The 24,653-nt window shown below is 48.4% G+C and overlaps 1 protein-coding gene and 2 long non-coding RNA genes across 3 annotated transcripts in view; 2 read left to right on the forward strand and 1 right to left on the reverse strand.

The window, feature by feature from the left end:
• LOC129461007 (putative EP400-like protein) overlaps positions 1 to 14,944 on the forward strand; it is a 37,643-nt gene extending 22,699 nt beyond the window's left edge. Inside the window, 8 exon segments of the mRNA XM_063614787.1 lie at positions 2,191 to 2,301; positions 3,405 to 3,469; positions 11,688 to 12,057; positions 13,271 to 13,453; positions 14,589 to 14,673; positions 14,676 to 14,728; positions 14,835 to 14,871; positions 14,874 to 14,944. Of these exon segments, the coding sequence (XP_063470857.1) occupies positions 2,191 to 2,301; positions 3,405 to 3,469; positions 11,688 to 12,057; positions 13,271 to 13,453; positions 14,589 to 14,673; positions 14,676 to 14,728; positions 14,835 to 14,871; positions 14,874 to 14,929 (960 nt within the window). The 3' untranslated portion in view covers positions 14,930 to 14,944.
• On the reverse strand, positions 82 to 24,562 carry LOC134732077 (uncharacterized). The gene is made up of 3 exons (XR_010115011.1): positions 23,372 to 24,562; positions 5,549 to 8,397; positions 82 to 190 (listed from the first exon to the last, which is right to left on the reverse strand). It is a non-coding gene; the product is annotated as an uncharacterized lncRNA (long non-coding RNA).
• Positions 14,990 to 21,552, forward strand: LOC134732076 (uncharacterized). The gene is made up of 2 exons (XR_010115010.1): positions 14,990 to 15,127; positions 18,352 to 21,552. It is a non-coding gene; the product is annotated as an uncharacterized lncRNA (long non-coding RNA).
• Positions 24,563 to 24,653: the final 91 nt, after the last annotated feature.

Consider the following 24,653-nt stretch of genomic DNA (forward strand, 5'->3'; position numbering starts at 1 on the left):
ACTGCCCTATCCCTATAATGCCATAAAATTAGAAAGCAGTTATTTTAAACATTTACTATGTGTGGAAACTAGGAAACTTGCCTGTAAGGTATTCATAGGTTGAGGAGAATATCTTCACGGAAGCGTCTTGAAGCACGCCACAGCTGAGGTACCACAGCCTGCAGGTCTTATGGGATCAGCTGAAGGTCTCCTTAGAAAGGTCATGATGGCATTCAGTTAAGAAATACTGCAGATAAGCAGTCTGACAGCTTTGATAGTCACATGAAGAGTAAGTTAATCATTGTATTAAAGTTTACTTCTAAATGATAGAAATAAGTTTTTATAGAACCTGACTAGCATCTTAGGAATCTATGTTTTATCATCATTTTATAGGAAAATATAGGAAGTTGACTAACATTTGGGTTTTTTGTGAATATTTTCCTCTGTGTAATATTGCTCACATTCCAGCTGCTTGTTGTGTATTTAGGTCGACTCTGTAACATGATCCCTGTTACCAAACTTCATTAGAGCTATAAAATATTTGGGGGCTAGTAAGTATTGAATTCATCCAAATTATTTAATCTAATTAGGTACATTTGCCTATGGGTTTTTTACTTGGGGAATTGGTGCTGACCTCGTGATCCACCTGCCTCGGCCTCACAAAGCGTTGAGATTACAGGCGTGAGCCACCATGCCCGGCCGCTATTTGATTTCTTTAAAACATTTAATTGTGGGCCGGGCGCGGTGGCTCACGCCTGTAATCCCAGCACTTTGGGAGGCCGAGGCAGGCGGATCACGAGGTCAGGAGATCGAGACCATCTTGGCTAACATGGTGAAACCCCGTCTCTACTAAAAATACCAAAAATTAGCCGGGCGTGGTGGCAGGCGCCTGTAGTCCCAGCTACTCGGGAGGCTGAGGCAGGAGAATGGTGTGAACCCGGGAGGCAGAGCTTGCAGTGAGCCGAGATCGCGCCACTGCACTCCAGCCTGGGCCACAGAGTGAGACTCCATCTCAAAAAAAAAAAAAAAAAAGAAGAAAGAAAACATTTAATTGTGGTAACATATACAAAACATAAGATTTACTGATTTATTATTTTTAAAGTGTTAATTTATTCCAGGGTACTGACAAATAATTAAGGTTTGGTTTTGATTATCTATGATTATATGTGCTTGTTTATATTTAGCCTTCTGGACATATTTAGCCAGAAGAACCAGTTTCTTTTTCTTTTCCTTTTTTTTTTTTAGACCTGTCAGCCAGAAGTAAGAACCAGTTTCTATTTTCTTGTATTTCTCTCTATGATTTTAAGCTGTAAAGTGCCGTTTGACTTTGAGTTCATTTAATTTCAAGGGTATTCCCATTTGAATAGCCTGGACGTGAAGCAGTTAATGTATCTGGAAAGATTCTTTGGTTTGCTTACTCTAAGAAGCTGTCATTATGGAGATGCAGATTAACTTGTCTTTCTGTTTTATCAAAGTGTGTTTTTAAGAAATGACACATTTTCAGTGGGAGTGTTTTTTGTCATTCTTCCCCATGCCCCACCGTGGCCTCCTCAGGCATCTGCAGCCCCTGCCGTGAGGGGTCGGCCACCCTCTGACACTACCACTGGGCTCCTGCGTGAAGCTGTGTGGACACGGCCTGTGTAGCCTGACCGTGGCTACCTGCCAGCCACAGATTGAGGTTTAAACTGGGCTTCAAACAAAGCTTCAGTGCCTAGGGCCAGATTTGTTCTTTCCAGCCCTATGAGGCCTTAAATTGCATCAGCGAGCCAAGTGTCTCCGTGCCCCTCTATTAGCGGCTGAGGCCGCCAGCTGCATGGGATGTGCAGGTGGTGATCAACTTTGCAAAGCTTAAACATTATTTTCCGGCCGGGCGCGGTGGCTCACGCCTGTAATCCCAGCACTTTGGGAGGCCGAGGCGGGCGGATCATGAGGTCAGGAGATCGAGACAATCCTGGCTAACACGGTGAAACCCCGTTTCTACTGAAAATACAAAAAATTAGCCGGGCGAGGTGGCACACGCCTGTAGTCCCAGCTACTCGGGAGGCTGAGGCAGGAGAATGGCGTGAACCCAGGAGGTGGAGCTTGCAGTGAGCCGAGATCGCGCCCATTGCACTCTAGCCTGGGCGACAGAGCGAGACTCCGTCTCAAAAAAAAAAAAACAAAACATTATTTTCCCTTCTTCCTCCCTTCTGTTTGAATATTCCCTCTCAGGTAAAGGTTGTGGCCAGAAAGCATGGGCAGCCTGGGACTCCTGTTGCCATAGCAACCCAGCTATCCCCGAGGACTTCTGCGGCTTTTCCAGCCCAGCAGCAGCCGCCCCAGGTACTTTCTGATGGCTCCACAATGCAGCTCCCCAGACTTTCCTCACTCGGATTTGAGGACTCGATGTTCTGAGGCAGGACCCAGAGGTGTCCCAAGAGCCTGTCCTCTGTTGTTCAAAATACATCTTGAGACGTCTTTGTGAAGGCTCTTAGTTTTAATGCATGGATGCTGTTATTTTTCCCTCCTGTTACTGAAATTAAAAAGTGTTTGTCTCTGATCATTAGTTCTGTTAACTTTTCTGCTGGAATGTTTTTCATTTGCATTTGCTTTTCTGATATATTTGCATTTTTCATTGCTTCTGTACGATTGTGGCCTCTTTGGACGTTTCTCTTTTTTTTTCCCCTTTGTCTGCTTTTAAACAAACAGATTTTCTACATTATTTTCTTGCTATAGGGAGTTGATTTTGTTCTTTAAACATATTCTAGGGGATGAGTAGCAAAAAACAATGATTTTAGATTTCAGAATACAAGGAAGTTCCTGGAATCTGCAACTCAGTTACCTCTCTCCTCTCCCCTCCTCTCCCCTCCTCTCCCCTCCCCTCCCCTCCACTCCCCTCCCCTCCCCTCTCCTCTCCTCTCCTCTCTTCCTATCTTTCTTTCTTTCTTTTTGATGGAATCCTGCTCTATTGCCCAGGCTGGAGTGCAGGGTGCAATCTCAGTTCACTGCAACCTCCGCCTCCCGGGTTCAAGCAGTTCTCCTGCGTCAGCCTCCTGAGTAGCTGGGATTACAGGCACGAGCCACCATACCCGGCTAAATTTTTTGTATTAAGTAGAGATGGGGTTTCACCATGTTGCCCAGGCTGGTCTCGAACTCCTGACCTCAGGTGATCCGCCGCCTCAGCCTCCCAAAATACTGGGATTATAGGTGTGAGCCACTGCACCCAGTCAACATTTCTATATACTTAAAAACATGTTTTAAAAATTATGTTAAAATATACATAACAGTTCCCATTTTACCCATTTTTAAGTGTACAGTTCGGTGGCATGAAGCACCTTCATATTGTTGTGTGGCCATCACCAGCATCCATCTCCAGAACATTTTCATCTTCTCAGACTGAAACTCTGCCCCTATGAAATGCTAACTCCCCATTCCCCCTCCCCCAGCCCCTGGCACCCACCACTGTACTGTCTGTCTCTGCAGATTGGAATGCACTTCTCCAGCGACCTAAGTAAGTGGAATCATACAGTGTTTGTCCTTTTCTGTCTGAACTCAGCATCGTGTCTTCAGAGTGCATCCACACTGTAGCCTGTAACAGAATTTCCTTCGTTTTGAAGGCTGAATCCTACTCCATGGGATGGGTGGACTGCATGTGTTGATCCATCTCTTGGTGGACACTTGGGTTGCTTCCACATTTCAGCTATTGTGAACAGTGCTGCCCTGAAGACAGGCGTACAGGTATCTCTTCAAGGTCCTGCTTTCAGTTCTCTGGGGCATATACCCAGAGTGAAATTGCTGGGTCACACAGTAACTCTGTGTTTAACTGTTTAGGAAAGTCCATGCCATTTTCACAATAGCTGCACCAGTTTACATCCCACCAGCAAGAACGAGGGTTTTCTTGCTTGGAAGTTTTCTTGCCAACGCTTGTACATTTTTTTAATAGTGGCCACCCTAATAGGTGTGCTGTATGCTTTATAATGTAATAGAAAAATATTACTGGCTATGCATGTACATATGGCTAAAGACATTCAGAGTTGGCTGGGCACAGTGGCTCACAGCTGTAATCTCAGCACTTTGGGAGGCTGAGGCGGGCAGATTACCTGATGTCAGGAGTTTGAGATCAGCCTGGCCAACATGTTGAAACCCCATCTCTACTAAAAATGCAAAAATTAGCCGGGCTTTGTGGCGGGCACCTGTAATCCCAGCTACTTGGGAGGCTGAGGCAACAGAATCACTTGAATCTAGGAGGCGGAGGTTGCAGTGAGCCAAGATTGTGCCACTGCACTCCAGCCTGGGCAATGAGAGCGAGACTCCATCTCAAAAAAAAAAAAAAAAAAAAAAAAAAAAGGACATTTAGAGTTTTAATCTGTTAATCAGCTGGCACTGTTGATGGTTCAAAATTGACTAGTGAGGGAGGCAGCATTTGAAAAAACAACTTTAACTCAGAGTAACAAATGGCATTGGTGACATATGCGGAATCCCATAGGAAGAGTGTGGAGGGATGCACGGGCTCCTGGGAGCAGGATGCAGGCTGTGGGGTGGCCCAGTGTGCTGCACCTGTGGCCGGCAGGGCTGGCACCTCTGGCCTGGCCCCAGCAAGCGCAAGGACCCAGACAGAACACAGGGCTGCTCTACCCTACTCTTCTCACGTCATGTTCTTAATGTTGAGAAGACAGGTTGAGTTCAGTGTGATTCTCCAAACAAACTGGCTATGAGCAGTGTCAATTTTCTTTTCTCCAATTTCTTTATTTATATATTCTTTTGCGACAGAGTCTCCCTCTCTCACCCAGGCTGTAGCGTAGTGGTGTGATCTCGGCTCACTGCAATCTCTACCTCCCAGGTTCAAGCAATTCTCATGTCTCAGCCTCCCGAGTAGCTGAGATTATAGGTATGTGCCGCCATGCCTGGCTAATTTTTGTATTTTAGCACAGAGGGGGTTTCACCATGTTGGCCAGGCTAGTCTCGAACTCCTGACCCCAAGTGATCTGCCTGCCTCAGCCTCCCAAAGTGCTGGGATTACAGGCATGAGCCACCATGGCTGGCTCTTTTTTCCAATTTCTTATTGTGAAAAATTTCAATTATTGAAAATGTTGAAAGAGCAGTAGAGCGAATGGTAAACTCACCAGTTGTTAATATTTTGCCGCATGTAGATGTTCTACCTGTCTGTCTATCTCCACACATTTTAAAGTTGTTACAGTCACGATTGTTTACCCCTGGATCCTTTGTGGTCTATCTCCCAACAAGAACATGTCCCTAGGCCGGGCGCGGTGGCTCACGCTTGTAATCCTAGCACTTTGGGAGGCCGAGGCGGGCGGATCACGAGGTCAGGAGATCGAGACCACGGTGAAACCCCGTCTCTACTAAAAATACAAAAAATTAGCCGGGCGTCGTGGCGGGCGCCTGTAGTCCCAGCTACTCGGAGAGGCTGAGGCAGGAGAATGGCGTGAACCCAGGAGGCGGAGCTTGCAGTGAGCCGAGATCGCGCCACTGCACTCCAGCCTGGGCGACAGAGCGAGACTCCATCTCAAAAAAAAAAAAAAAAAAAAAAAGAACATGTCCCACGTGACCACAGCCCTCCTGTCAGGCTTACCAGTATCCACACCTCTCGAGGCATGTTCCTGCCTGGGTCTGCTTTTCTTTCTCTCCCGACACTGATGTTTTGAAGGCCAGTTGCTCTGCAGAGGCTATCACAGCCTGGGTGTTCCGTTTCTCACTGCTGACTTAGGCTGAACATTTCTGGCAAGAATACAATGGAGGCGGAGCTCTGCATGCATTTACTTCTCAACCAAGCCGTGCAGGCCAATTAGGGAGATGCAGATGCAGGTGGGCTAGGTGCTGTGCGTGCCATGGGAGGGTGCCCTCTGGGGACACTCTGGACAGAGGCACTCTCTGTCATGTGCTCAGCTTGGCCCCAGACTGAGGCTTAGCAGTCCTCCAGTTGTTCACCGTAGGAAGAGCAGGCTAATTTTTGTATTTTTTTTGTAGAGATGGGATTTCACCATGTTGCCCGAGCTGGTCTCGAATTCCTGAGCTCAAGTAATCTGCCCATCTCGGCCTCCCAAAGTGCTGGGATTACAGACATGAGCTACCACGCCCGGCCAAATCTCCATTCTATTTTGGTCTCTGAAACTTAACATTTTGCTCGAGGAAGGGCTCATATACGAGGATATTGAAACAAATGTTGTTTTATATGATAAAAATGCCTGAGAATCAATACATATACATTTCATATCCCAATATCCCAAAAATAGCAATCAGTGTATTTACAGATGCTGCAGATCACTCTGAGGAGTTGATTCTGAGGCTGTCCCTGAGGACCCATGCCAGGAGATGTGTCCCGGAAGTGACTGTCACAGATGCAGGACGCAGTCCCCCAGATGATGAGGCAAGGCCTGAGGGTCTGCGCTTGTTGGGGGAAAGGTTTATTACAACTTCTCCCAAGCAAACAGATGGAAAGCAATGCCTAGAGCAGCTCCAGTGCTTGTGTGTGGGACACCTCTGCAGGGGCCTATGTGGCTTTGTCCTCATTTCAGTTAGAGTTGAGAGTACAACGCATTTTCATGTATGGTGAATTTTATAAAACCTAAGTCTGCTTTCTACTCAGTAAACATTTAGACATTTTTCTTTTCACATTATTCTCCAGTTACTAAGATTTTGTTTGTTGTCAAATCCACATAAGCCTTCTGTTTTTTGGTGAAGACACATTATAGACTTAGAGTTTTATTTCTTTCCACAAATATTTTGACATTGTCATTTTTGCCTTAGTTTATACAACTATTTTTCTAAGCTCTAGATTTAGTTTTCACATGGATACCTCTGGTGTTTTAATTCTGGCTTCTGCTTTTGGCTAACAGTTGTGACTTAGATTTCTTATCTACCTACTACTTCTGAAGCCTGGTTCTGTTGTGCTGCCTTTAGCAAGTGGTACACAGAAAAGCACTAAATGATGAAAAGATTATTTTTGTTCCTTTCTGTCAAATTCAGAGGCTAATATGGGGTTTTTTTGAGTTTATGATCACTGGCCAATAGCTCTAAGCTGTGATATCATGTTCTTTGTCATAGAAATTGAAGAGACAGTGGAGAAATACTTATTTTAAAATCAGTGTGATATAAGTTAACACACATTTATACTTCCCATAATTTTTGTCTTCTAATAGCAAATATATATGGGGACTCCAGTACCTGGAGATGTGAATTCCATAAAAATGGAAGCATCTAAGAGGCAGTGAACACTGGTGCCCACAGGTATGTAGCAGTCACCCAGCATGAAGCCAGCCTGCAAACAAAAAGGAAACCGTGCAAGCCTTCTAGCAGTGTATTTTCCAACTTTTTTCATTTTAAGTAAGTCAACAAATATGTACCAAATGGCTTCTGTGGGCTCACGGGGTCACCCCTGTGCCTCCTCTCAGTTCTTGCTTAGAGCAAAGTGACTTTACACTCAGCCATCATTTTGGCCACTTAGTGCCTTGAGCTGGAGGCATGGGAGCGGGCCTGGGGAGGCCATGGGCACTCATGTAGTGGCAGGGCCTGGGCCTCAGCTCTGTGCCCAGGAGCTTCCCCATGCCAACCAGGCACATCAGAATCTGGCATGTGAGTGTCCCGGAACTCACTGTCCAGCCACCCGCCTTGATAGCAGGATCCCTGGGAGCAGGCCACTCGGCAGTGGGCATGGACTCAGAGCAAAGCAAGATGGGTGTCTCAAGAGCTTGGTCCCACCCCGGCCTGAGACTGCCTCCCTTCCTGGTGAGGATCAGAGAGAGGATGTCCTGCCCACAGTGCGTTCTGTGCTATTTCCGTGTTCTGCACCAGGGATAACTTCACCAGCATGAACTTTGAAGGTGAAACCTGGCTCACTGTGCTGTGATTGGATTTGATGTCACAGATTCTCCTTTGATGTCAGAGGCCTCACCTACAAGTGGGCCATCCTGGGATGGGTTTACAGCACCTGGAGGTGACATCAGGTGTTCCTCTCCAGCAGTTAATGCCGACAGCACAAAGTATCTGTGTGACAAAGCACCTGGCAGGTACTAGTCCAGGAGTGGGCTGTGGGAGCCGGGAGCCAAAAGCTCTGAAGCTCTGAAGCTACTGCACACTCTGTCATCTGTTGATTGTTCCTGGGCAGAGTGAGCCCTTGCACCTGTTTATTGACCCAGACCTGGGCACAGGCTGGCGGTGTCTGTGCGGACTCACAGTTTCTCCTACAGGTGATTAAAAACCAAACTATCAAGAGTTTTCATGTATGTTCCTAGCTTTTTCCAAGTAGAAGCATTCTCTTTTTCTCTATGGTGATCTCAGGCTCTCTTCACATGCACTGTTGTTTGCTCTGTGGGGCCCATGCTGTGATGCTTGGAGTGCGGGCTGCGGTGTGCTCAGCCCTGTCCTTGCTGGCTCTGGGGATGTGGCCATGTGGCGTCACCTCACCCCTCTCAGTTGTCTCATCTGTAAAATGGGAGCAATAGTGATAATTACACTTTTCAAGTCTGTTCGGAGGACTGTTATATCTGTAAGGTGCTTAGCACGGCACCATGTTGTAAGCACATGTCAGTTAATACCATACTAAAAAATGAATATTCTATAAGTTTAATGGCAAGCTTTAATTTTTTTTAACATATCCAACTTTTTCGCTATAAACTTATGGGGTACAGGAGCAGTTTTGTTGCATGGACATACTTCGTAGTGGCGAAGTCTGGGCTTTCAGTGCATCTGTTATCGGAATAATGTAATCATACCCACTAAGTAATTTCCCAGCATCTACCCTCCCCTCACCCTGTACCCTTCCAAGTCTCCAGCGTCTCTCATTCCACACCGTACATCTGTGTGGACGTGTGAGTTAGCTCCCGCTTATGGGTGTGAATGTGCAGTGTTTGTCTTTCTGTGTCTGAGTTGTTTCACTTGGGATGATGGCCTCTGTTTGCATCCATGTTGCTGCGAAGGACGGTTGCATTCTTTTTTATGGCTGGACAGTATTCCACTGTGTATATGTGCAGCACATCTTCTTATCCAGTTGTCTGTTGATGGGCACTTAGGTTGATTCCGTGTCTTTGCTGTTGTGAATTGTGTTGCAGTAAACATGCGAGCGCAGGTAGCACTTCAGTAGAATGATTTATTTCCCTTTGGATATACACCCAGGAGTGGGACTACTGGATTGGACGGTAGTTGTATTTTTAGTTTTTGGAGGAACCTCCATTCTATTTTCCATAGAGGCTATGCTAATTTACACTCCCACCAACAGTGTACAGTGTTCCCTGTTCTCCACGTCCTCGCCAGCATCTATTGTTTTTTGTATTTAATTTTTGCAAGTTTGCATTGCTTATAGAATACACCGTAGTTTTCAAGGAAAACACATCAGAAAATACCGGTATTAGAATATGTATACGTACGTGCGTATCAGTCTGTGCCTAGAGACCCGGGAAACCGGTCCATGATGATGAGTCACATCGATGCCCTCCTTCAGCAGATATTTACAGAGACTCGCAAGTGGCGGGGCGCGAGTACGCAGAGATGCGTGACCGCCACCCCCTGCCTTTGCCCGTACCAGCTCCCGACTGCTCCCTTCTCTTTATTCAGGTCTTGACTCCACGGCCCACCTCGGAGAGGCCTTTGCCGCCCTGGCGCCCGCCCTGTGCCGCCCTGTTTGCTCTCCCTGGTCCTCAGAGCGCCCACTCCCGTCAGGTCGCCTGTGTCTGTGCCTCCCTGGGGAAGGCAGGGCCTGGCGTGCCCCGCGCTCCGCTCTGCCCTCGGGACAGAAGGTGGTCAGGGAAGGTGGTCCGGTGTCCTCAAGGCAGAGTCCCTCGCAGACGGTGCTGAGGTGCAGAAGCTGCACCGCTGCTAGAACAGAGTGGGCGCTTCTGACCGCGCCGCCTGAGGAGGGTTGGTGGCAGAGGCTGCACCACGTGCACGCCCCGAGGCAGGTGGTCGTCGAGGCCTTCAGGCTGCAGCTGCTGAGCAGGATGTGAGCCAGGAGCACTGCAGCTGCGGGGCGGGCAGCTGGGCTGGGCCTGGGGAGTCACCATCCAGGAGCACAGAGCCCCCAGAGTAAAGGGCACGGCTATCGCCTTCTCCCCGCGTGGGGGCGGTGAGGCAAGGTGGGGGCTGTGATGTGAGGTGTGCGGTTGCAGATCACCAGAGGAGGAAAAGCGCGCCCAGAGGCGGGAACCCTCCAATCACAGGCCAGCGCAGAGGCGGGCGCACTCCAATCAAAGGCCAGCACAGAGGCGGGCACCCTCCAGTCACAGGCCAGCGCAGGGGAGGGCTCCCTCCAGTCACAGGCTGACGCCCTCCAATCACAGGGCAGCCAGAGACAGGCACCCTCCAATCACAGGGCAGCACAGAGGTGGGCGTCCTCCAATCACAGGGCAGCCAGAGGCAGGCACCCTCCAATCACAGGCCATGGCATTGGCCGCCCTCATCTGCTGCTGAGAGTTCTCTCGAGTGGGAGGAAGGAGGTCCCTTCAGGACCATGGGCCTGAAAAGGAATGATGGGGCCAAATTGATAGCTTAGCCACTGCCTAGGTTCTAGAGATTTCTATCTTTTTTGGTTGTAAAATGTAAAATCAAATCTTTTATATTGGCTATTTTTAGGACTGAAACAACTACTGTAAAAATGATTTTTTAAAACCTGTGTTTGAAGGTTGCGGCGGCTCAGCCTGGAATCCCAGCACTTTGGGAGGCCTAGGTGGGCGGATCACCTGAAGTCAGGAGTTTGAGACCAGCCTGGCCAACACGTCTCTACAAAACATACAAAAATTAGCCGGGCGTGATGGCGCGCGCCTGTAATCCCAGCTACTCGGGAGGCTGAGGCACAAGGATCGCTTTGAGCACAGGGGTCAAGGCTGCAGAGACAAGGCTGTGATTGCTCCACTGCATGGCAGCCTGGGTGATGGAGTGAGCCCTTATTTCTAAAATAATAATAATGATTCAAATGTTACTCCTTGGAGTTTTTCTGGTTGGCTTTTGTTTTACCATTTTAAGTCACAGCTCAGTGGCATGAAGCACATTCACGTTGCTGTGCAGCTGTCACCTGCGTCCACCGCCAGAAGATTTCCAGCTTCCCAAACGGAAACGCTGCCCCCGTGAAACACGGATGCCCCGCCCCTCCGCTGGGCACCCCCCGTCCGCTTGCTGTCCCCATGGCTCTGAGTGCTCCAGGGACCCCATGTCAGTGGGACAGGCAGGATCTGCCCCTCTGTGTCTGGCTCGTGTCACTCAGCGGAAGGTCCTCGGGGCTCATGCACGCGGTGGCACGTGGCAGGATTTCCTTCCTCGCTAAGGCCTCATTCTCTTTACCCACCATCTGTCAAGGGACACTTGGGACATTATTCGGTTTGGGGAGGAGTGGACTCCCTGATTTCTTTTTTTTTTTTTTTTTTTTTTTTTTGAGACGGAGTCTCGCTCTGTCGCCCAGGCTGGAGTGTAGTGGCGCGATCTCGGCTCACTGCAAGCTCCGCCTCCCGGGTTCACGCCATTCTCCTGCCTCAGCCTCTCCGAGTAGCTGGGACTACAGGCGTCCGCCACCGCGCCCGGCTAATTTTTTGTATTTTTAGTAGAGACGGGGTTTCACCTTGGTCTCGGTCTCCTGACCTCGTGATCCACCCGCCTCGGCCTCCCAAAGTGCTGGGATTACAAGCGTGAGCCACCGCGCCCGGCTACTCCCTGATTTCTTAAGGTCACGTCTCTGTTTTGCTTTGAGACACTGGGAGAGCTGGGCTTGACTTTCTTTGCATTTGCAGGAGGAATGCCCCCCACGCCGCAGGCCGCGCAGCTCGCTGGACAGAGACAGAGGCAGCAGCAGTACGACCCCTCCACGGGGCCTCCCGTGCAGAACGCCGCCAGCTTGCACACCCCACTGCCGCAGCTGCCCCGGAGGCTGCCCCGGCCGGGGTCCGCGCTGCAGCGTCTTTGCAGGTCTCCCAGCAGCAGGCGACAGAGCCACAAGCACAGCTCTCTGTCCAGGGAAGGACCCAGCAGACAATCGCAGCGCCGCCACTTTTCCTGCCAGGCCAGCTCTGGGCGCCACCAGGCAGGCTGTTTAGCTTGTGCTCCACCTCCCCACAGGGAGCTCCCCAGGCCCGCCAGCCTCCGCCTGCGGCACCATCCCAGGTACCCAAAGGGGCTGCCCTCTAAACCCAGGCACGGGCTGAGTCCTGACCCATATGGGCTGCCGTGCCAGAATATTCTCGGTGGTCTGTGCTTCCCCAGGAATCTGTGTTTCCAGTGAGTGTAAAGGACTAGGTCTAACTTGTTCAGTGTTTTTCCCCTACTAAGCACTTCTGATGAACTGGTGAGGGCCGTTAAGTCAGCCGGTTTTAGTGGAATTGAGAACTGAATGTGTTAATGACGGGTTGCTTGCTGCCCTTAAGGGTAACCAGTTGTTGTAAACACTCTGCCCCTGTCACCTCGTCTGCCCTCGGCTCCTGCGGGCAGCACCCCTTTCTTTTTTTTCTTTTTCTTTTTTTTTTTTTTAGGCGGAGTCTCACTCTGTCGCCCAGGCTGGAGTGTAGTGGCACGATCTTGGCTCACTGAAAGCTTGGCCTCCTGGGTTCACGCCATTCTCCTGCCTCAGCCTCCTGAGTAGCTGGGACTACAGGCGCCCGCCACCACGCCCGGCTAATTTTTTGTATTTTTAGTAGAGACGGGGTTTCACTGTGTTAGCCAGGATGGTCTCGATCTCCTGACCTCGTGATCCGCCTGCCTCTGCCTCCCAAAGTGCTGGGATTACAGGCGTGAGCCACCGCGCCTGGCCAGCAGCACCCCTTTCCATCTGCTCCGTACAGACAAGTGGCACCCCCCCAGCAAGTCACAAAGCTGCCTCTCCAGGTGCATTCAGACCTGCAGGTGTGGCTATGGCCACGGTGTCCAGAGCCCAGAGTATAGCACCACCTGCCCCACCCCATCCCCCCACCAAGCCCTATGGCCACGGGAGAGCCCTTAGGACAAGATTGCAGAGCAGATCAAGCTGGTGAGAGAGCTCAGTTATCTGCGGAAGAAGTTGCTTTTGCTACAAGCTGTTTAAATTAGAAGTTGGAATGTTTCTCAATATAATATGGCAGACGGTAAAGGCATCTGAAAAATTGGCCATGGCTGCTTCTCTGGTGATTCTTTGGCACCAGCCTACTCAGATTCTAGAGCAGGGGGCATCTGGGGTGTGTGCACAGCCTCTGGGAACTGCAGGTCCCCCCACCAGCACCCAGTGTGGTCTGCACTGGGGACCACCAGGAAACCACCTTCCCTCATTCAGGTCCTTAATCTGAGCCCGTGACAAAGGGGCTGGAGTCTCTGTCTTCACAGCTGATGGGCTGCTCCTGTCTTTCAGGAGAACCAGGTGCATCAGCGCATTGCGGAGCTGAGGAAAGCAGGTCTGTGGTCCCAGAAGCGTCTGCCGAAGCTGCAGGAGGCCCCACGGCCCAAGTCCCACTGGGACTGTCTGCTGGAGGAGATGCAGTGGATGTCCACAGACTTTGCCCAGGAGAGGAGGGAGGTGGCCTCTGTGAAGAAGGTGGGTTGGAATAGTACTTTGCGGAAATCACATCGTGAAAGAGAATTGACGAATTAATTATATTGTGTAAAAGGAAATGTCTAAATGTAATATGGTCAATTTAATGTTTGAGTTTTCATCACTAACTCTGAGACTTTACCTGACTGTAAGTCTTTTTTTTGAGACAGAGTCTCACTCTGTCACTCAAGCTGGAGTTCAGTGGCTCAATCTCGGCTCACTACAACTTCCGCCTCCCAGGTTAAATTGACTCTCCTGCCTCAGCCTCCTGAGTAGTGAGGATTACAGGCACCTGCCACCACGCCCAGCTAATTTTTTGTATTTTTAGTAGAGATGGGGTTTTGCCATGTTGGCCAGGCTGATCTCGAACTTCTGACCTCAGAGTGATCCATCTGCCTTGGCCTCCCAAAGTGCTGGGATTACAGGCATGAGCCACCACCCCCGGCCATGTGGACAATTTCATACCAACTGGCATTTCATGTCTGGCCATGGCACAGTCTAAATTCAGAAGGATTATCTTGAATTATGTTTGCATAGAAAGCCCTGTGATAATTGTGGTTCATGTTTCATCTGGACTTTATTGCCCATTAACATAGGTGTCGGCTGGGCACGGTGGCTCATGCCTGTAATCCCAGCACTTTGGGAGGCCGAGGCGGGCGGATCATGAGGTCAGGAGTTGGAGAAGAGCCTAACCAACATGGTGAAACCCCGTCTCTACTAAAAATACAAAAATTAGCCGGGTGTGGTGGTATGTGCCTGTAATCTCAGCTACTTGGGAGGCTGAGGCGGGAGCATTGCTTGAACCCGGGAGGCGGAGGTTGTGGTGAGCTGAGATCGTGCCATTGCACTCCAGCCTGGGCAATAAGAGCGAAACTCCGTCTCAAAAAAAAAAAAAAAAAGTGTCTGTGGCTGACAGTAAAGGGATATTTTCTAGGGGAATATTCATTTTACTTTTTATTATTGAATATTATTAGAATTGTTGATTGAAGCAGTATCATGAATGGATACTAAAAATGGAAATAATAGACTTTCCTTGGAATTCGCCAGAATTAAATAAGTATATCTTGTAAAAAACAAGATGTTTCCATATTACTGTGTGCGTGGAGACCCTCACAGACAATGCGGCGATTGTCTTCAGATGGTCAGAGCTGTGGCCCGGCAGCTGCAGGACAGGACGTGCAGGGAGGCCGGGGCCGGGAGGGAGGAGCCGAGCAGGTGGAGGCAGACAGCGCCTCTACCACCAGGGAAATCGAGCGTCCCTGGTCGGGTACTGCGCGGGTAAACACACGTTTCCTCTACAATTTGCCCTCAAGTTTTCACTCGGGAGGTAATGATTTTATATTTTAATTCATGATTTTCTTTTAGATAGTAGATTATCTTTTAGATAGTAGAAATTAAGCTGCAAATTGAATTTCAAGAGAAACAAAAAAGACATTAAATTTGAATAAATATTCAAAAAGAGGTAACCAACTAAGTTAATATTATGTACTTATTCAAACAGTCGTCATGTTACAGCCCACTGCCAGGCGAACTGTTAGAATTCATCGTTATGCTCCTGTGCTTTGTGACATGGCACAATGAGACTGAAGCCTTGAAAACGGTATGAATTATGCCTTTGTAGGTAAAGATTCCAGCATCTTTGAAGCAAGTGCTCCACTGGAAAATGAAAGCGACGTGGTGAGTGTTTTCTTTGTGACGTCAGAACTTCATGTTCCGGGTGAGGGGCTTCAGGGTGCCCGTGTCCTTGACGGGGGCTCCGGTCTCCAGTCTCCTCAGCATTTCCCTCTGGTCTCCCTCCAGAGAGGACAGATCTAGTCACGATCTTTGGGAACACCCAGAAAGGGTCAATTTCAAAATCGAATTTTCTCAGGATGACTTCAAATCAAAACAGAAACGTGTGGTCTTGCCTTTGGTTTTTCTGCCCGGACCTGCCTTTTGGCTTTGCCGTGTGGGAACCGGGCACCTCGACTGTCCTCTGAGTCCTGTGATGGGGCAGGTTACGCCATGTCTGATCAGTAGGACAGCGTCCCTTGGATTCAAACCCTTTATCTGCAATTCTAAAACTCTGAAAGCTCAGACAGCAGAAAGGTTTTGCTCACTCAGTGTTGCTCACTCATTTTCAGCAAACCTGACCCACACTGAGGCCAGGCCAGCCCCGCGGTCCTGGTGGGTGAGTGTGTCTGGGTGCTCTTGCTGTGGAAGCGTCAGTGTGTTTGTTCATGGGTGCCAGACTCCATCCCCAACACATTCCCAGTGCTTATTTGACTTATATCATTACTTTACTTCTCTGAAATAGTCTGAATTCCAAACCCTGTGTGGCCCTAAGGATTTTGGATAAGGGACTATGTACCTATAATATAAATAAGCCATATTATTTACAATGATGAGTTTCTGAATGTTCACTTTTTTTTTTTTTTTTTTGGAGACAGTCTCATTTTGTCACCCAGGCTTTGGAGTACCACAGTGTGATCTCAGCTCACTGCAACCTCCACCTCCTGGGTTCAAGCGATTCTCCTGTCTGAGCCTCCTCGGTAGCTGGGACTACAGGCATGTGCCACCAGGCCCAACTAATTTTTTGTATTTTTAGTAGAGACGGGGTTTTACCATGTTGGCCAGGCTGGTCTTGAGCTCCCGATCTCAGGTGATCTGCCCGTCTCACCCTCCCAAAGGGCTGGGATTACAGGTGTGAGCCACTGTGCCTGGCCAGAATATTCACTTTTAGATGTGGGTGTGTATTCAGGTGACTTGGGATTAAAAAAAGAAAACCCTTATGGGATTTTTATATTTAGAAGTTCTGTCAGTTGAAATATGAACCTGTGTCTGTTGTTGCAGTGGTAGAAGGCTGTAGCACAATGAATGATTATTGTGAAAGCTGTTAATTTTGTACACACAAATAATTGTCAAGAACTTTCTAATAATAAAATACAGAAATAGATTAATAGTTGCTACAAACATAAAGAGAGACTCCGTGGTAGAACACTTTAGGAAGCCCATTTTATCTTTTTTGAGCTAACACGTATTTCCAAACATGTAAGTAATAAGCATGGTGGGAAGATTAGATTAGAGGCTGATTCTGATCTCTGTGTTGGGATGGACTGGCATTCACAGCATTGAGCAAAATCATCTTCAAGGACAGCGTTTAATTCTGTTGTTGACAAGTCTTTTAAGAAAAAGTACTAGTTTGGGAATTTTTCACAGATACAAATGAATTTGACCCCTAAATTTAAAATATTATTTAAAAAATAAAATGTCAGATTTATTCATCTGTCACAGAGTTTATTCTGTCGATGGTAATATTGGCTTTGGCTAATCAGAGATTTTGACATGCAGGCATCCAGCTGAAATGTGACTTGGTGCACCCCTATGATGTGAGTTTGTGCTGTATTTAAGAAAAAGATTTTACCCCATCTCTACTAAAAATAAACTTAGCTGGGCGTGGTGGCATGCACCTATAGTCCCAGCTACTCGGGAGGCTGAGGCAGGAGAATCGCTTGGACCTGGGAGGTGGAGGTTGCAGTGAGCCGAGATCGCACTGCTGCACTCCAGCCTGGGCGACAGAGTGAGACTCTGTCTCAAAAAAAAAAAAAAAAGAAAAGAAAAATATTTTAAACATCCACTTTATATCCTTTATCTTTCAAATTTAATGGCTAAATTTAAAATACATATACCAGGTGCAGTGGCTCATACCTATAGTCCCAGTGCTTTTCTACTCATTCACTCACCCACCCACCCATTCATCCATCTATCTACCCACCTGTCTGTCTGTCCATCCATCCATTCACCCACCTACCTGTCCACCTACTCATCTGTCCCTCCATTCATCCACTCACCCACCCATCCACCTATCCACCTACCAACTTGTCCATCCACCCACCCACCCGTCCACCCATCCATCTATCCATTCATCTACCCATCTACTTTTCTATCCATCCATTCATCCATCCATCCATCCATCCATCCACCTATCCTTCTATCTACTCATCCATTCACCCACTGACCCACCCATCTATATATCCATCCATCTACCCACACACCCACCCACTCAGCCAGCCATCCCATCCATTCATTCATCCATCCATCCACCCATCCAGCCATCCATCTATCCACCTACTCATCTGTCCATCCATCTACCCATCCATCCACCCATCTTCTTATCTACCCATCCATCCATCCGTCCATTTTTAATCACCTACTCAAAGTGTAAAACCAACACATGCCCCTAGGAACTCACAGTTCTGGTGGTGAGTATCAGAAAGCACAGGGAAGGTGCTGCAGGCACAAAGAAAGGAGTGCCTGACCCTGGGAGAACGGAGGTCATGCTGAGTCTTCAGAGCAAATAGGAAGTTCCTGGATGGTTACGGAGGAGGGAAAGTCACGGCAGCAGGAGTAGCGCACACATGCACATGACAGGGAGCAGTGCAGTGCATTCAGGAAGCTCGGGGCTGTGTGGTGAGGACTCAGAACGCAGGGAGAAGGTGGCACAGGCCCAGAGGATGAGGGGCTGTGGGTCAAAGAATGGTGGGAACCTCCCCAAATCCCAAGTTCCCTGAGGCCAGCCCAAGGCCAGCCTTGTGTGCAGGTGTTTCTGAGGATGGCGCATCTCCGCATGAGCCTTGTGTGTCATGTGCAAGAGTGTGTGTTGTGTCCTGTGCGTGGGAGGGAGCTGCCAGCACGAATTTGTGGGGGCTGAGGGCCAGTCAGGATGTGCCATTAGAACCACGTGGCTCCTGAAAGCAAACCCGTGATACCAGAGATACCTGGTGGCAGCATCTATATCTGATTAGCTGTACATCTGTTGACAGTCTTTTTAAAAGCATGAGTGAAGAAAGACATAAACTTCCAGATTTGCATAAGTGAGCTTGCCAGCTAAGGAAACACATGAGTATTATCTGTATCTTCAGGAGCACTTGATTAGACTCCAGAAGCAGAAACTGCAGCTGCTCCCACCACCCCCACCACCGCTGGCCCTGCCCGGGGCACAGCCAACCACACAAGTGCAAGTGCAGCCATCACCCCCCTACCACAGCACAGCCCCCAGCTCCCCACGGTCACGGCCCCGAGGCCCAGAGCCCTGCTGATGGGCACACCATGGCCAATCTCCAGGTAGCCCGGCTCGTAAGCGTTCAGTCATCATTGCTTTTTTTTTTTTTGAGAAGGATTTTCACTCTTGTTGCCCGGGCTGGAGTGCAATGGCCTGATCTTGGCTCATTACAACCTTCCCCTCCTGGGTTCAAGTGATTCTCCTGCGTCAGCCTCCCCAGTAGCTGGGATTACAGGCATGCACCACCACGCCCGGCTAATTTTGTATTTTTAGTAGAGACCGGGTTTCACCATGTTGGCCAGGCTGGTCTCAAACTCCTGATCTCAGGTGATCCGCCCACCTCAGCCTCCCAAAGTGCTGGGATTATAGGCGTGAGCCACCATGCCCGGCCTCATCTTTGTTTTTAATACCTGAGGCGGGTTGATGATTCCAGTCCCTGAGGAAGGATAACACGGTGTGACAGGGCAGGGCATGTGCGATCCTTGTTTCTTGTTATTTAGACTCGAGTTTCCACCTCCCACCTGCAAGGCCCAAGACTGATGTCAGCACTGACGTCCCAGATGGCCCAGGTTGCTCTGGCCAGGCCTCCTGTGGTGTCTGTCTTGGCAGTTGTGGTGTTGTCAGCCAGGGTCACAGCGCTTCCATCAACGCAACGGGATCCGTGTTGTGATAAGGCAGCTGCAGAAAGCGGCAGGTAGGCAGCCACCTTCGCCTCACCAAACTCGAAACAACTCACTTGAGTGAGTTGCATCAAACCTTTCTAAATTTCTCATTCTAGAAGTTGCTGAGTTGTTCTGCCATGTGTTAATTTTTGAAGATGCCTAATTACAGCCTCATTCCTTGCACCTCCCCCTTTTAAGCAAATAGAGCAGAGGCCGCTGTACCCGCCGGCGAGAGCTGCTTGCCTCTATTAAGGGGAGGTGCGGCATGGGCGTTATTTCTCCTTTTTAAGGCAGCAGGCATTTCCTTTACTGTCATTGCCATGCAGTTTACTCCTCTGAGCAAATCAGCGGCAATGACGAGTGTGAGATGCAGATCCTTGTCCATGTGCGTTTCGTGTGTCCTGTATGCTGTCTCTGTGCTGTCACCACAGGGGGCCAGATTGGCTGTGCAGCCTCTGCACATGCAGCAGCTCCGAAAGCTGAAACACTACCAGCGGCAAAAAGCTGTGCAGCCCTCGGCCGCCCCAGGCCCACTGCTGCACAGCAGAAGGTAAGTGGCCGCTCGGCTTTGTGGGAGCTGCATCTCACGCTCATTGTTCAGGCCCCTTAGGCCAGAGTGGGGCTGGACTCCGCCCCTTCCTTTTGGAGGCAGCCGATAAGCAGAGCTGAAGAGGCTCCCTGCATGGGCTCCTGGAGGTGGGGAGGGGCCGAGTGTCAAGGAACTCTGACCCTGTAATTTTTACATATATTTGCTCTCTAGGGGAGAGCTTGCTTTGCTGTACAGTATAATTTTTCAAAAATATTTACAATGATTTCTGTGAAAAATCACTCTGACAAGGACTTCTATTTCTGGTAATATGGTAGATGAGAGAACCTGAAAATCTATCTCAACAAAACATCTAAAAATGCCAGATTTTCAAAAAGTGCCAGATAAAATATATAAAACCGTGAATGAGTCTGCAGGATAGCGAGTCTAGAAACCAGGCGAGGGCTGAAGTCTGAGGAGGTAGGTCTGTGCTAAAAACACTCTATGGCCTGGGTCCCCATGGACCCAGATGACCTAGAACTTTGAGGTGAGTTTGGGGAGCAGTCTGGAGAAGCCTTGGGCCCAGGGAAGGGCAGAACCAAATTGGAGACCCCCATATAAGGCTGGGCTCACAAAGGGATACAGCAAACACTACCAGGAAATGATGAAGTGGGCAAACTACTACTCTAAGCTTCACTGCAGGAACAGTATCTCACTTGCCCATGGCTGTGGATGGAACATCTTTAAAAAGTCTCTCCTATAAATTTATGGCCCCCGGCTAGCACTCTCCACCACAGGTGTAGGGCCAAAGTTCATATTATTTACATGTTCAAAAGAACTGCAAACTGTGACTTTTAATTGCAAGCATATCTGGAGCTATACTGCCCCCAGGCCTCTGGTAGAAAGAAATGTACATCCTCGCAGGAGTAACCCCCAACCCAGGCCTCAAGGAATTCCAGCCAGCAGGAACCCTAGACTATAAGCTCATAGTGGAAAATCACAGCACACACAAGAGAAGGGGCCTCAGAAGTGGTGGCCAAAAGAACCACACCTGCAAAGACTCAGATGTTAGAACAGGAAATGCAAATATGTTTAATGTGTTTCAAGAAACAAAGGAGAAGCTAAAAAGCATGAATAAGAAGCAAGAGATTATCAGAGGCTAAGCAGATAATAAATGAACCAAATAGAACCTTTAAAAATGAAAAATGTAATAACTGAAATTCAAAACTTAATGGAAGTAATCTTGATCCCTACCTCACACCCCATAGAAAATTAACTCAATGGATCATAGACCCAAATATAAAATTCAAAACTATGAAACATAGGAAAAATGTTTTGTGGCTATAGGTTAAGTAAACACTTCTTAGATATGACACCAAAAATAGAGCCTATAAAAGGAAAAAATTGGCAAGTCATACTTTAATAAAATTAAACCTTCTTGCTATATGAAAACCATTGTTTAGAGAATGAAAAGACAAGTTACCGGGAGAAAACCTTTGCCAGTCATGTAGCTGATTAAGGACATGTAACCAGAACATACAAAAAACTGTCAAAGCTTACTAATACAAAAACAACTTATTTTGTAAAGTGGGCAACAGATTTGAGCAGACACTCCACCAAAGAAGCTCTCTAGGTGGCAAATAAGCACTGTCCTCTGGGAAATGCAAATCAAAATCACAATGAGAAACTACTGCACACCCGTGAGAATGCCTTAAAAAAAAAAAGACAAGACCAAAACCAAGTGTTAGTGAGGGTGTGGAACAACAGAAATTCTCATACCTTGTTGGTGGGACCACAAGATATTGGAGCCCTCTGGAATCAGTTTGGCAGTTTCTTATAAAATAAAACAATCATTTACTGTATGACCCAGCAATCTTGCCCCTCGTTCTTTACACCAGAGAAATGAAGACATATGTCCACACAATAACCAAATACTGTAACCACAATGAAAAATGATGCAAGTGAGGCCGGGCGCGGTGGCTCACGCTTGTAATCCCAGCACTTTGGGAGGCCGAGGCAGGCGGATCACGAGGTCAGGAGATCGAGACCACAGTGAAACCCCATCTCTACTAAAAATACAAAAAAAAATTAGCCGGGCATGGTGGCGGGCACCTGTAGTCCCAGCTACTCGGAGAGGCTGAGGCAGGAGAATGGCGTGAACCTGGGAGGCGGAGCTTGCAGTGAGCCGAGATCACGCCACTGCACTCCAGCCTGGGCGACAGAGCGAGACTCTGTCTCAAAAAAAAAAAAAGAAAAATGATGCAAGTGTTCACAGCAGCTTTATTCATTTACCTAAAACTGGAAGCAACCCAGACGCTCTTCAACTGGCTAATGGGTAAACAAACGGCAGCCCACTGGTTCCATAAAACAGCACTCAGCAGGAGACAGAGCTGGGCCACTGATGCTGGGGGCAGCGGGGATAAGCCTAAAATGTCTTATGCAGAGTGAAAGAAGCCACACTTAGAAGGCTGCAGTTTTTGTTTTTATATGACATTCTGGAAAAGGCAACACTATAGCGACAGAGAAGAGCTCTGTGATCACGAGGGGCTGGGGCGGTGGAAGGATTGACTTTCAAAGGGGCAAGAGGGAATTCTGGGGGGCTGTGGAAAGATTCTGTATCTTGATGCTGATGGTTGTTACATGGCTGTGTGCATTGATCAAAACTGAAGTATGCATCAGAAACAGCAACTTGGTCTGTATGTAAATTATACTGCAGTTTTGTTTGTTTGTTTGTTTGTTTGAGACGGAGTCTGGCTCTGTCACCCAGGCTGGAGTGCAGTGGCGCAATATCGGCTCACTGCAAGCTCCGCCTCCTGGGTTCACGTCATTTTCCTGCCTCAGCCTCCCAAGTAGCTGGGACCACAGGTGTCCGCCACCATGCCCAGCTAATTTTTTTTGTATTTTTAGTAGAGACGAGGTTTCACCATGTTAGCCAGGGTGGTCTCAATCTCCTGACCTTGTGATCCACCCACCTCAGCCTCCCAAAGTGCTGGGATTACAGGCGTGAGCCACTGCGCCCAGCCTATACTGCAGTTTTAAAAAACTTAACGGAAGGGTTAAACAATACATTACAGAATTTGTGAGCTACAGAGAGATCTGGAGAAATAATCATGGTAGCATGAGACTAGGAAACAAGACAAAGAAGACAGGCTGGCTGCAGTGCTCAGGCCTGTAACCCCAGCACTTTGAGAGGCCAGTGTGGGTGGATTATTTGAGTCAAGCAGTTCAAGACCAGTCTGAGCAACAGAGTGAGGCCCCATCTCTGCAAAAAATAAGAAAAGAAGAGAGAGGGGTGAGAAGATCTAACATTCGACTGAGTTCCAGAAGAGAATGAAAAAAGAAGATATTCAAAAAATGGATGGCTGAGAATTTTCCAGAATGGGTTTAACTTACCAGTCTAAGGACTGAAGAAATACAAGTCCCTAGCGGGATACAGACAAAGATACCTGTGCCTGACACATCTGGGTAAACTGTGGCACTCAAAGCAGATAAGAAAACCATGAAAGAATCCAGGAGGAAAACAGATTTATCCCTAAGGAAAGGCGATTCCACGGACAGCTCCCTTCTTAGTAGGAACTATGGAAACCAAAAGTAGCTTTAAAGTGCTGGGATAAAACTGTCTTTCAAGGATAAGAGTGAAACAAAGACATACTCACACAAAAACTGAAAGCATTTACCACAAACAAACTCACCTTAAGAAGGCAAATGGCCCTCGACGTGGAAAGCAAAGTGCAGGGCACAGAGGGTGTGCTGAAGAGTAGGCGGTGATGCTCACCGGAGGGTCCCCCCGGGGCCAAGGGAGGGGCTGGGAGCCATGCATGGTGAGACTGGAGCGTGAGCTTGAGGACAGCAAGAATCAGACCACCACCCCAGGCTGCCAGGGTGTGGCTCAGCCCATCTGCCCCTCACGCTGAGCTGCACAGATGCAAATACCTTCCAAACACAGTCACAAGGCCTAGAGCTTCATCATCTGGGTCTCCTCGTCAGCTGCTGCCTGGTGAGGGCTCTGCCAGAGGACAGCCCCGAGTGCCACCATCAAGGCTGAGGAGGCCACCGCCACATGCCACCCATGAAGCTGCCTGCAGGCCGGGAGGCTTCTCTTCTGGCTTCAGCCACATGTGAAGGAGAACCTGTCAAGCTCCGGCTGATGAAGTCTTCAGAAGGGCTCAGAGTCAAGTGGCAGAACTCCTGGTGCCATCTGCTTAATTACGGGCACGGGTTTTCCTTGGTGTTTTGATCTATAAATACGAAAAATAAGAACAGCACCGGTGCTGAATCTATGAACTGACGGAAAAAAAAAAAAAATAGCCTGATGTTGGGAGCCAAAAAGGCCAAAGGGATCGTGACCAAGTCAGCATTCCGCTGGAGGCTATATGACCAAACAGCAAACTGTTTATCATGAATGTAGGATGTGAGTAAAACTCATGACTGCGCCTGCTGCCAGAAGGTTTGCTGAGGGCGGTCACTCCCTGGCGTTGGGGTCCTTGAAGTTATCTACTGGGAAATCTAGCGCCTGTTGTTCAAAGGATGCAGTCTCGCAAGCCTGCTGTGAACCAAACCGACTGCCGATTACCCGGCAATCACCCCCCTTCTCAAGATCTCTTTTACCAGTAAATACAGAGGGCTGTGTAAAGCTCTAGCTCTTTTACCAATAAATATGGAGGGCTGTGTAAAGTTCAGGGCCCTTGTCCACTAGAGGCAAGGTGCCCCTTGACCCCTTCTTTCAAATATACTCTCTTGTCTCTTGTCTTTTATTCCCACATTCGCCCCCTTTGTTCGGTCCACCAGGGATTGAGGGTGGTTACAAGTGGCGCCCTGAACAGCGACAGAATTGGGCAGTTTACAGCCTGATCCATCTCACGGGTTAAATTTCACTTTTTATATCTAGTTATAACCATAGTTTGTAATATGCTTATGTTATTTTGACTACTTGCATACCAATACTAATTGTAATGATTTCTCAGTCGGGATCAT

Source organism: Symphalangus syndactylus, chromosome 13, assembly GCF_028878055.3.
Source record: "Symphalangus syndactylus isolate Jambi chromosome 13, NHGRI_mSymSyn1-v2.1_pri, whole genome shotgun sequence".
Taxonomy (NCBI): domain Eukaryota; kingdom Metazoa; phylum Chordata; class Mammalia; order Primates; family Hylobatidae; genus Symphalangus; species Symphalangus syndactylus.